The following is a 13,078-nucleotide window of genomic DNA, read 5'->3' on the forward strand; positions in this document are numbered from 1 at the left end:
ATCACCCAGGTACGACCTTCAATGAGCATTACTGATCCTGACATCGATGATAGCAATCATTCTCACGAATGCACTGTTGCGGCACTTTCAAACTTGATCGAACTTTCACCTGAATACGTAGACCAATTTTTTGCGAGTCTGTCTGAAATTATGTTCTCCCCTGAACAGAAAGAATAACTTTTTTAAGCAACGAGCACACAGCGTTCCCCTGAACTCTGAATTCGACCTTCAGCTTTGATAAAGAAAAGCTACTGAAAACATTTGGAACTATTTTTTTCCCCTGAAAGCGAAATTATTTTTTTAAACTTCCAAAATATTTACCTTTTTCTGGCACATGTACTCTGCTTAAAGTAGAACTATTCTTAAAGAACAGAGCTTCTATTTTTAGGAAACTCTAGAGACAATACATTACCTCAGCCTCTAGCACATTTACAGCAACTGTATTTATAATGTGATGGAATGGTCTTGACCTTCTTTTCTGTTTAACTGAATTATTACACTGCTTGAAAAGCGTACAGTACCAATAATCATTTTCGTGTATTTCGCATACACCATTTCGAATGCATAAAATGTATTTTGGGGTGGGTTGGAATACACATGCACCTTTAAATGTTTACTATTGCTTAGTTTTAGTAATGATGGACATTAGATCGTGGAGTGGGTGATGTGTTTTATCTTGGAACCTGAAACAATATTGCTATTTTATGCCCTTGTACGGCTATAATCAATAATATCCCTATAATGGCATAGGAATCAGATCCATATTCAAGTAAATAGCCCTTGCAGTCCAAAGCACGGCAGAAGCTACTTCCTTGGATTCCTAGAAAGCACAACGAGTTCTTTCGACACACCAAACCTCCAGCAACCTGGGAAATCCCCATTTGCTTTTGTTTTGATTTGTCATTAAACTCCTGCGAACTCTAAAGGAACAGTCAGTTCTTAGTTACATCTTTATTGACGTCTTATGTCCAAACCTTACGTCAAACTCGGCACCTTTCAGGTATAAATATACCAACGTTTCCTTAAGCAAACACACAGTGGTGGTTTTGGAGCCGAGCAGCTATCTACTTGCCCGAGAGCCCAGCTGATGCGAGAGCCCACGGACACTGCCCCTCCTCTTTGACGCACTGAGAGAGACGCTGTCTTTTCTCCTGCCGAGAAATCCAGCTCCGGTGTTCTCAGCCGCCTTCGCGGGCTGCTGGGATATCGAGTCCTGAAAGAGAGATACCAGACCTCCTGCATTCTATTACCCAGGTACGGAGCTGACTAAACCCTTAAAGAGAATTCCTGAATCAGATTCTTGGCAAAACCAACTTAACTTAAACTGCTACTTACTTACTCCTTCCCACGTATTAGGCTTAGGTCAGGTACACCAGGGTAGGCGTATTTTAGAAGCACCAGTTGAGTACGTTAGTCAGTGTGTATATGTATGTATATATTTTATCCATTTTAAAGTATCTTATGGCTAAGAAACCATATCAATGCTTTTACAGTATTATTTCATAATACTCTTTTTACTGTACGCACTTTACTTTACATTAAGTATTGCAATTATGGCAATTCATTTCTCTTGCATGAGAAAGAAGACTGCTCAATAAATTACACCTTTTATTGAAAACGCCTGTCTCTCTTTTCTCTGCACTCTGGTGAAAGTAAGTACGCACAATGACTGAGTGAAATAGCTGTCTATTGTTTTCACACGACTCTAGAGATACACTCTTATTCTGAGGGAGCAAAGTTGTCATGTTATATGGTTGTCGGAAGCTAATCCCTTCTTGTCTATCCAGGGAGGTTAAACTCCTCCTCGTTTATTCGAGAAAGTTTCTAGTGACCTCTGAGCTAGCTGGCAAACCTTAACTCTAATATAGTCAGTAGAGACCTAGTCGACTTCAGTCCTACGTCTAAACTGCTGAGTATATTATTCCAATGCGCAGAGCCTATTGGGAATATAGGAACTACACTACATTGGGATTGATGACACCGAGGAAGGTGGGGTGGATATGCTCAACTTAAGTTTGAGATTTCTTCTGTGACATTCATGTTAGATCCAGCAACTCTGTAGATCAAGATGTCTGCCTGGGAGGAAGAGAGTGGAAAGAGGCAGGTGATCTTGAATGATGAAAAGGGTTGCTGGGTTACCTACAACGTGAGGCCAGGTAGGCTTGAGGATGACAGCGAGACCCCCACCTGTCTTATTTATTTAAAGTTTTATATAGAGTAAACTGGACCTGAAGGTATCAGAGTGCACCAGTTACGTTACACAAGGACACATTCATTTCTGTTCTGAGAGATTAAGTGATTTGCCCAGAAACAGAGGATGGTGGGCTTTCATGCCAAAATTCGAACCCGATTCTCCAGCTTCGAGGCCGCCCACTCTAGCTATTAGGCCACATCCTAAATGATTTATAAACCTTGGATCTTGTAGCCTGTGGAGATCAGGATATCTAAGACTTGGTCGGATGCCTGTGTGAGCCTGCAATGATGAGCTGCATTGTGTGTTCTGTTGAAGGTGTGTCTATGCTACTAGTGAGAGGGATGAAAATAAGGTTCTTGGCATTGGTTGGGTGGTGTGTGTGTCTAATTGTGTGGTCCTGGTGTGAGTGTAGGTATGAGGTGTGGCATTTTGTGTGTGAAGCACATATTTTTGATGGCATATTTGGAAGGTCGGAGTTCCTGTATTTGGAATTTCTGCACCCAACAAGCTAACACAGCCGATGTCCTCGCCAAGATGTGCTGTGGGAGAAATGAATGCAAAGTGGACAGGCTTCTGACTAGGCAGTGCCTTCAAGAGGTCACCTGACTAAACTTGGTGGTTGCTGGAACTGCCTTTGCAGACAGGAAACATAACTAAGCTTCTGACTAGACGATGCCTTTGCAGAGCCATGTGATTTGAGCTCTGTGTTTACTGGGGTGCATCTTCTCTTTGATTGAGTCAGGTTGGTCAATGTGAGTGGCCTGGTAAGTGGAAATACAAGGGCTGGCTTTTAGCTGGGAAATGCACCCTTATTGTGGAGTAACCTGACAGCTGTGTTTGGTGGAGTGCTTCAGAAGATAGCAAAAGTAAAGAACCTCAACAGAACCATTCAGTTAGATAATATTCGAGGCCAATCAATCAGGTAAGGCAAATAGGAGAGAAATGAAGAGCCCTTTGAGATCCAGTCTCAATGACAGCTACTCTTATACCCAGATAGCATATACCAATAAGCAGCTGGCTTGGACTCTCACAGGAAACCTGGCCCTGAAGAAGATATCACATCGAATATGCAAGCAGGAACCCACATCACCTCCATCAAAACAACACGTGACAGAGTAAAAATGGACACCCAGTGACCTGTGACCCCCAAACTGGTCATCTGCATGGGCGCTGAAAACAAGAAACCCTGGGCCAGAGAAATACTTGTGGTTAAAAAGTAAAGTGCGCCATCATGTCATTGCTTGTCGCGAGCGCCCAACTCACCAAAGTATATAAGTTGGCCCCTGAAATATGCATTTATCTATTGATTAAAAGAACTTGGCACTTTGAAGTACTGTATGGTTCCTTGCAGGTAGTTCTGTTTTTAACGTTGTTGAATGTTCGTGCATATAGGTTTTTATTGAATAGCAGTATGCCCTCTGTAATATTCACTTGCTACTTTGATGTATGTAACCTGTGTGGTTTTCTCCGAGCTAGGATAAAAATCATCTTATGTTCACCTTTGATTTTGTTTTATGCACAAAGGTTTTATTTGAATTGCAGTATGTTCTTTGTTATAAGCATTTGGCACTTTGGACCAACCGCTAAGGTTCACTGTGGGCTGTGATAAATGTAGACGTATTTTAGCTTTGATTTTTTTTGTGTATGGTCTATATAAGAATAATGTATGCGAAAATGTTGTACGTACTGTAAAATGTCATTTTGTGAGGATTTTTATTAATCAGACAATATAATGTACTTTCATACTATTTATTATCTAAGCTGCACGTTTTATTATAGACAGTAGCACTTTGAAAATACAGGGAATCTTGTTCCACTATGAGAGCTGTTTACACAATATTACGTTGAAACTGTTGGTGTGAAAACATTTAAGCAGAAACGCCAAATTATGAAACCCTCCATAATTTCTACAAAACGATGCTGGTATTCTCCCGTCATCGATTCGGGGGTAGCTGGTGTGCAGAGTTCCCAGCGCCCTTAGTAGTCTTCTACTCAGTTCAGATAAGTGACATTACCGGCACAGTGTCACAAGAGGTCGCTGCGGCATCAAATATGCATTGCTCTAGGTGCAGCTCTAGCAAGACGTATATTTGCAGTAAAAGTTCCAGGTTTTAGAATTGACATAAGTAATAGATTCTCGTCGGGTGTAAGAATTACTGTGCTCCAGAACTGTCTTTCTTTTCAATTTTTCCACTTCTGTACCTTAACTTGGCCCTGGTCATTAAAAATTAAAGGCCAAGCAGTCCAAATGGCAAACGATAAATAGTTGTACTGTCGACAATCCTTTGTTGCTATCATGTAAAAGGTTAAAATTCAATTTATGTTGCACATGACAAGAACATACATGTTAACATTATAGAGTAGCTCAAACCTCCCTCCCAGAAAACCTCGGGTACTTTAGATGTCTTTCGACTGGCCAATCAAAACTATATAGTTCTGCACCAACTGTAGCTGATTCTGTCCAGTTCAGTTTCTGGTGACCTCACATTCTCTCTACCTGTATTCCATCGAGTCAGCTGTTCTAGTCTATGCTGCATCTTGACCTGAAGTTTGCCTCTGTAGTGTCTTCAGGCTCCTGAAAAAAGGATTAGTGAGTGTCCTCCAATTCAAAATAAATCAGAGTGCATTCCTTTCGTTGTTTTTCACTTGTTCCTTTATTTTTCGATGCATTATTTAATATTCCAACAATAATGAAGTGTACCACTTGATATACAAACAGCTGACACGTGTTTCGCCCCTGTGGCTATTGATCCTGGGGCTTTCTCAAGGCTCATTGATATCATTTGTTGTTGCTCAAATCTCTTCTAAAGGATATTGTCCTGGCCTGTTACATCTAGTCCTGGGTCCTATCCCCCACTCGTCCTCGTGTTGTCGTACTGACGAAACACGTTTCGGCTGTTCATATCAAGTGGTACACTTAATTATTGTTGGAATATTGAATAGTTCATTACAAATAAAAGAACACATGAAAAAATTATTTTGAACGGGGGGGGGGACACTCCTAATACTTTTTCTACAACTCTTACACTGGGGAAAAGAAGCTCCAGGCCCCTTAGAGTGGTCCACCAGCACGAAATAAGGGCACCTCAACAACAGGAAGAGAGGGTTGGACCTTGAATTCTACCGCCTCGTCAGACTTCACCTCTTCCTGCTTCAGTCTCTGCCCCTACCTCTTTTACACTGCTCAGCAAGATTCCAGGACCGAATAAAGCACAGGCGTCCTACCGCCATGCTCCTTTGTGAAGTCCTCATATTCTTAAATACAAGATCTTAGTAGTGTGTGCATTGGTATTCATACAGACCCAAATACTGTGGAACAAGACATAGTGTCTTGATTCAGATTTGCTCTACTTCTTGCTTGAGCAGGCAGCTTCTGCCCCGACTGCTGATGATCCCCCCGGCTGCACTCAGGAAACGACACGCAGGCCAGACCGACCTCAGCACACTACACCTCAATGTATAACTTGGGTGTTATTTTTGACTCCATGTTTTCCATTTCTGCTTAGGTTATTTATGAATTAAGCTGTCGATTCCAGCTATTAAACAGTCGAATAAATCACCACTTTCTCATCTTTTCTCCCTAATAAAATTATAATTCTGCATGGGTGAAGGATGGTGCACCAAAAAAAAGTTTGTAGCAATGAGGTTATTCGGAAAAAGTTCCTTTATTATTAGAAATCGTTAAAAGGCCTCAGACAACGCGTTTCGTCCCCAAGGGGACTTTGTCAGGGCAAGAAACAACGAATATTTAGGGGTGAACCCAGGACATGCTAATCCCAAACACGAGGAGTCCACGTTGTAGGTCGACGAAAAACTCAGTCTAATATGAATCACAATGTAAGCGTGGTCAAAAAAAGAGGGTGAATGGTCATTCCTGTAGCAGCAGCTCAATCTTTCTATAATGTGCGCAAAATGATAATCTGCGAACTCGGTCCTCGTGTCAACAGGGTGGAAACTAAGTAGATCTGGGGAATAAGCAAAAATAGACCAATTCCTGGTTGGTGGAATTGATGTCACGCCTGGACTAGATAGACATTGAAAATAATACCATCCGCACGGAACAACCGGGTACAGGAACTGTAATATATGCAAGGAACAGCAAGTGATAGGGCATGTATCAATCCTTTTCACAGCTTGAGTGGTATTCTCCCCATAATAAAGGAATGTACTAGGTTCAGAGTACCGATCTTCAAAACGCCAGAGGTTGTTTATGCCCTCTTCACCGATTGATCCGCTCCTTCTAGAATCGATTTTAATTTCCCCATTAGACTGATCTTTAAACTTCTTGCTCATCTTAAATTGTGTTTGTTTGTATTGTTTATAAATGTTTACGGGTCAGACCCCTTCATATCTGCCTTGCATGTGTACATCTCAATACCTACCTGTGACCTGCATGCAGTGGGCGTAGCTCACATAGGTGCAGCAGGGACAGTGGAACCAGGGCTCGAGGGGCCCATTGAATCCTGTGAGTTTCTGTATTTTACAATTCCAACAGCAGTCAAAGGGGCTACCAAGCTTCTCCTGGGTGTATCTAGTCTCAGCTTTCCTTCTTTCAGCGCCTAAACATGTGAATGTCCCTCTTTTTCCGCTGAGTTTGACTCATTTATTTTGTTCAGTTCTCTCTAAAGGAATCCTTCCTCTTCACTGCTGTTTGCCTCACGATGATTCATACCATTATAATTCTGTGCTTTATTTTATTGTAACCGTTTATATAGTATATGTACAGTGCATGAAAGTGCTTTCTAAATTAGAAAATGTGACAGAAAATAAAATGCCTCAGTGGTGCCATCCCTTTGATGGATTTTTGTCAGAATATGGTCTATAGAAATGTAATCTGACATAAATATTGTATCCTAAATAAAATATCATGCACAAGATATCATCCCATTGGGTATACATTTTCCATTATCACATCCAAAGGTGCAATATTTTTTGTTAGCAATATATAGGACACAATATTTATGTCCGCTGACAAAGAAGAGACCCACCTGGTTGGACCAGTTTCACTTTTCACATATGGAGGGCCTCCTTTGGCCTCCATCAATACACTGCAAACGAGTTGCCTACCTGAGGAAGAAGGAGCATGTTGAAGATGGAGGCAGTGGCCACTGCAGCGTCGGTGCTGTCTGGGCCTATGACAGAGATGACCCTGGGCACGTAGTCAGCATAATGGTTCTGCAGGTTGATAGCCCCATCCCTGGAGATGAAATCGAGAGCAGGATGGATGTTGTTGTAGATGTAGCAGGAGTCATAGGTTGTGTAGCCTAGGGTGATGCCAGGCAGGAGGGAGCTGGAGTTGTTGATTTCTTGGATGGCAAATCTCATTGCTTGAAAATAGCGGAAGCCCGGCAGATTGACCTGCAAACTGAGGAAGACAGTGATGGGTCAAATATGGCATTGCGGGCTGGTCCAGAATTTATGATATTTTTTGATATCTTGAGTTAAGGGTTTCTAGTGCACACTCTATACACTGGTCAGTGTTTAATTGCAAATACTATACCACACTTCAGTGCAGGAGAGAACTGCTGCCTGCAGCATGGGGCTCAATTAGAACAATGTTGGTGTTGTGCCTTCTTTTAAAAAGGTGCAACTCTTCTCACACAACTTTCAATTGGCCAGTTAGAACTTCTTTCACAAAGTATAGAAAGCGTTAAAAAAAAGTGTAAGTATGCCAAGTGTTTTCTTCAATAAATCATCCTTTTCTCTCCATCCATTTATATCCTTATCCATTGGCTCTACTTAATACATTCATTTGTAAAGCCAGGCCCAACTGCATTCTGGGGTCCTGCTCTTCATCAGAGGATGTTTATCAACCGATTGTACAAAGTCATCCCTGGTGTAATGTCGTGACCATGTGCTATTGATGTGCATTCACACCATTACACCAGTAATGGCTATGCTTTACAAATCACATCTGCCATGAACAAAACACTGAATTACAATTGGTACTGGAATAAAGGTGTGCATTGTATGCATACACACACCATAATTGGCAAATTTCAGTTGTTTTGTGTGTTTGAGCCAGAACATACATATATTTATGGGGTTGTAAGTGGTTCTGTGGATGATGTCATCAGTGATTTCACTGACTATGTCATGAGTGATGTAATATGTGAGGTCATAAGTAGTGTGTTGCGGGGGCGTATATTATAATTAGCTCAGGTAAACATAGCTGCTGAATTTCAATGGTTTTGTACAAGTGAAATCTGAGCCTAACTATAACGTCCCTGTAACCTGTGTTTTTTCAGTGAATTTCTAAGATATTTTTTTATTCTATTTCCTAACTATAACGTCCATGTAACCTTTGGTTTTTTAGTGAGTTTCTCTAGGCCCCAGCCAGCTCCCTCCCTCCTGCAGGAGCCAGCATTGCTCCTGCATGCAAGGAGCTACTAAAAATGCAGCTCCCTACACAAGGGAACAATAGTTTCATCTGTTTCCCTGCCTGCATGACAGCAGGCAGGGAAACAGATGACAACTCTGCCTCCAGCAAGCAGGAGTGGTTTTACAGCTTCCACTTGCTGGAAGCAGAGTTATGTTTGCTCTCACGTGGTGGGAGCTGTTAGCGCCCTTCAAATGAGAGCCAACTGCTATGAACTGGGGGTGGCTGCCCCCAGGGCTATTAAATTGGTCCAGAAAGGGAAGCGCATTGCCCTCCTTCTTTACAATGCACAGGCCGGGACCACCACCTCCCTATTATTTACATGGCCCCGGGGAGGTGGTGGTCTCCAGGGTACATGCGAGCAATAGAGGGGAGGGTCCACACACCCCCTCCTTTTTCCTCATAAAGCCCCGGGTAGGTGGTGGTCCTCAGGGCTCTAATAGTCACAGGCCGTGCAGCCCTCCACCATTTTGCATAAGACTTGGCCAGCCCTGGGGAGGTGGCGGTGCATGGGCCAAGTTTGGCCATTGGAGGGGGACCTCAAGCACCCCCTTCGCTTATTTAAACAAAAATAAGCCCCCAGGACCTGGCCCACTCTGAGGCAAACCTTTTAAAAAGAGAGGTAGCCCGCACCTTTTAAACTTTTTATTTTAGCTGTGGATTCGCAACTCCGTCACGATTTCTTGGCAAAATATATTTTTTATGTTTTTTTGCCCTTGCTAGGTCCCAGGGGGACTCCAGTGAGTGCATGTGTTTCCTAAGCGTTTATGAGTGTTAAACGTATATACTAAGCTGCTACAAAAAGTTAAATTAGTGTACTAGGTGTACTACTAATTAGTGATACTACTTTTAACATATATTATGTGAGTGGCTGTCTGATGGTGTGTATCCATGTGTGAGTAGGTGTTTAAGTGGCTCTATGGGTGTGTGAGTGGTTGTTTGGGTGAGTGAGTGGCTATCCTAGTATGTAAATGGGTGTATGAGTAGCAGTATGCATAAGTGTGCGGAGAAGTGTGGCTCACTGGTTAGAGGAGGCAGACCTGGAAGCAGAGGTCAGCCCGGGACCAGGGTTCAATTCCCGGCTCGGTGGGGTCTTGAGTCCTTAAATGTCCACGGACTCGACAATTCTCGATCCGGTGCCTACTCGATTCATGGGTTCACACTCTGCGACTCTGGGCAATAGCTTGCTTAATCTCCACAATGACCCCTCGCGGCGGGATGCCTGGCTTTCACCTTGTGGATACCCTGCCGGGGTTATCTCACAGGGGAATACCAGGACGGGTTCCCTAAGCAAGCGCTTAGATACCGGGTCGGTGATTTGCGCTATATAAATACATGTACATTTACATTTACAAGTGAATGGCTGTGGGAATGTCAGAGACTGTATATGTGAGTGATGGTGTGTGTGAGTGGCTGTATGGGCGAGTGAATAAATATGAGAGTGGCTATATAAGTGAGTGTGAGCTTGTGTCAGTGACCATATAGGTGAGTGAGTACATGTGCTAGTATATGTATAGGTGAGTGGGTGTGTGAATAACTGTATGGATGAGTGAGTGGCTGTGTGAGTGTCTTTATAAGTGAGTGAGATGGTGTTTAAGTAGCTGTATGGGTGACTGACTCAGTGTGTGAGTGGCTGTGTAAGTGTCTGTATGACTGGATGTGTGAGTGGCTGTATTGGTCAGTGACTGGTGCATGGGTGGCTGTATGGGTGAGTTAGTGGTTGTGTGAGTGGCTGTATGGGTCAGTGGATGTGTGAGTGGCTCTAAGAATCAGTGGCTGGGTATGTGAGCGCTTGTATGGGTCTATGAATGGGTATGTGAGTGTTTATGTGGGAGTGGGATTGGGTGTATGAGACATTCTATGGTGTGGGTGTGTGAGTAGTTCTGTGGATGATGGCATCAGTGATGTCACTGACCATGCCATGAATGATGTTACATGTGAGGTCATAAGCAGTGCATTGCTGGGGCATAAGTTATAGTTAGCTCAGGGTTCTATAACTGCTGAATTTCTATGGTTATGTACAAGTGAATTCTGAGCCTAACTATAATATCCCTGTAACCTTTGAATTCTTCAGTGAATTTCCATGGTTTTTAAAATTCTATTTCCTAACTATAACATCCCTGTAACCTTTATTTTCTTCAGTGAATTTCTAAGTGTTTTTACATTTTATTTCCTAACTGTAACCTGCAAACTTAATAATGCGTGTTAGTGGTTGTATAGGTCTGTGAGTGGATGTGTAAATGGCTGTATGGATCTGTGAGTTGGTGTGTGAGTGCCTGTGTGGGTCTATGACTGGGTTTGTGAGTGGCACTATGGGTCTGTGACTGCAGGTGTGGCTTTGTGAGTGGGTGTGTGAGTGCCTGCGTATGCCTGTGAGTGGGTTAGTGAGTGCCTGTGTAGGTCTGTAACTGGGTTTGTGATTGGTGCTATGGATCTGTTAGTGGGTGTGTGAGTGGCTGTGTGGGTCTGTGAGTGTGTGTGTGTACCTGTGAGTAGTATTATGGGTTTTGGGCATTTGAATACTTAGGGTATGTAAAAGGGTGAACCATGGACTCTGCTCTCATGAGATGACAAAAAAACATTTGTCACAGTCACTACAGAACAGTTTGTGCTCCATTAGATCAATGATGCATTCCCCTCCATTAAGGATTTCATATTGTTCTTCAATGTGCAATACAAGAGAAAACACATTAGATTTGCCTTCTCCAAGGCATTATGACTGTTTTGACTCTATGAAAGTGAAACTTCAACTGGGTCACTTACTATGTTTATATTTTTAAGTGCTTCCTGTTGAGGTTTAAATTCTGTGAAATGTGCACCTGGGCCAGACTGGCACCTCATTTATTCCCAGAAGAGTCCCCAGTTTTGCCAAAAGGGTCTACCCAACTGGAGCACTTTCATCTGGTTAATTAGTAAGTGCTACCTTGTTGGGTAAATGTCCTGTGCAGTACAGCTACGTAAAGAACCATGAGGTAATGTTTCCAGCAGCCGCTTCCAGTGGGCATAAGGCAGAGGGTACAGACTGCACCCATGTCCTGTGACCAAGAGACCTGCTTAAAGTACATATTTGCTGCAGGGCAAAGGGCACAGTCAAAAGATCTATCCGTTAGATCCAACATTATCAAAGATATGAAGCCATTGCTTCTTAGACATGTTAAAATGCCAGTATCAAAAACAGCAGATTTTTTAAACCCTTTGTAGATTTTTGCCTGCACCACCATGCATCATTATGGCCAACCTGTGATTCTTCAAGGCAGGACCCAGGATCCTACAACTAGGCATACCCTGTATGAGACAGCAATTAATGTATGGTTCCATGTTGGGTTCTGTGCAGCAAGAATGAATCAAGACTCTGGATAGTCTGTCACAAAGGCACACTATGATCAGTATTATCGAAGACCGCTGACTGACCCAACAGGACACAACGGGGAATGGGATACTTCCCCAGACAATCTGCCACACAAGCTAGGCCAGACTCTGACACATGACTCAGTACATTATTTAATGTTCTAACATTGAAAGATGAAACCAGGTAACCCTCTTACTGGACAAACACCAAATTTTCAAAATGTTACCTAGTAAGGGAACATTGAAGATCAGATGGTAGTTGTCGAGAACATCAAAATTTAAACCAGCTTTTTCAGGAGTGGATGCAACAGCAACATTTGTGTTATCAACCCTACATTACTGCTAACAGTAGCTATTTTCTTCTTCAAGCATGTGCCCATTGTATCTATCCATGTTTAAAATCTAATCGAACAGCATAAAATTTCTTTGCGTAAGCTGCCAAAACATTCCTAGCTTACGATGGCGATCTCCCAGGTATCCACTTCGGTTCAGTGCTGACATAGGCTAAAACTACCTTCAATGATACGGATACGTCGCACAATTCTCCACATTGCACACCTACCTGCCGCAGTTCTCCACCACAGGTGTGCTACGGGGCGGGATGCTGGCAGTGGGAGCATGGAACGTGAAGAGTCCACCGATGTTAAAGTCTCCATGGGTCACAAAGTCTGAGCCGCTTCCCATCTGTTGGCAATGCAGAAACTCAGGAGCCATACACAGCAAAAGGAAGAAGGTGAGCATCGTCCCAGGGCCTAAAAGTTGATGGACCTTCAAAATGCCAAAGCTATTTTCTCCCCCCTCACCTTCTCAGCCTCCTCTGCCTCTTGCCTAATTCTGTTCTTCTTTCTCTCAATCACTCTCTCGGTCTAGCCTTTTTCTTTTTCTGTTATTTAGTCCTCTACAGCTTTATTTTATCCCCTTCTCCCTCTTCAATTTTCGGTTTTCTCTCTTTTCTTTTTTCCTACTTTTTTTCTTTCTTCGTGTTGAACTTTTCTGTTCCTTTCAAATATATATCTTTTTATTATTTCTGTTATATTTTTCTCTTATAGTTTCTTCCTCTCCACTCTCTCCTTTTAATTCTCAGCCTCTCAACGTTTGCAATTTTCCCATCTCCTTTCTCTCTCGCTTCTCTTGCTCTACCTTCTTGCGGTTTCTTT

The 13,078-nt window shown here is 42.7% G+C and overlaps 1 protein-coding gene across 1 annotated transcript in view; it reads right to left on the reverse strand.

Moving 5' to 3' along the window:
* The window catches only part of LOC147710769 (taste receptor type 1 member 2-like), a 104,238-nt gene extending 91,576 nt beyond the window's left edge, over positions 1 to 12,662 (reverse strand). Inside the window, exons 1-2 of the mRNA XM_086919387.1 lie at positions 12,484 to 12,662; positions 7,262 to 7,559 (exon numbers count right to left, since the gene is read on the reverse strand). Coding sequence (XP_086775513.1) covers positions 7,262 to 7,559; positions 12,484 to 12,662 — 477 coding nt within the window. The remainder of the gene's footprint in view (positions 1 to 7,261; positions 7,560 to 12,483) is intronic.
* Positions 12,663 to 13,078: the final 416 nt, after the last annotated feature.

Source organism: Lissotriton vulgaris, chromosome 5 (genome assembly GCF_964263255.1).
Source record: "Lissotriton vulgaris chromosome 5, aLisVul1.2, whole genome shotgun sequence".
In the NCBI taxonomy this organism is placed as follows: Eukaryota; Metazoa; Chordata; class Amphibia; order Caudata; family Salamandridae; genus Lissotriton; species Lissotriton vulgaris.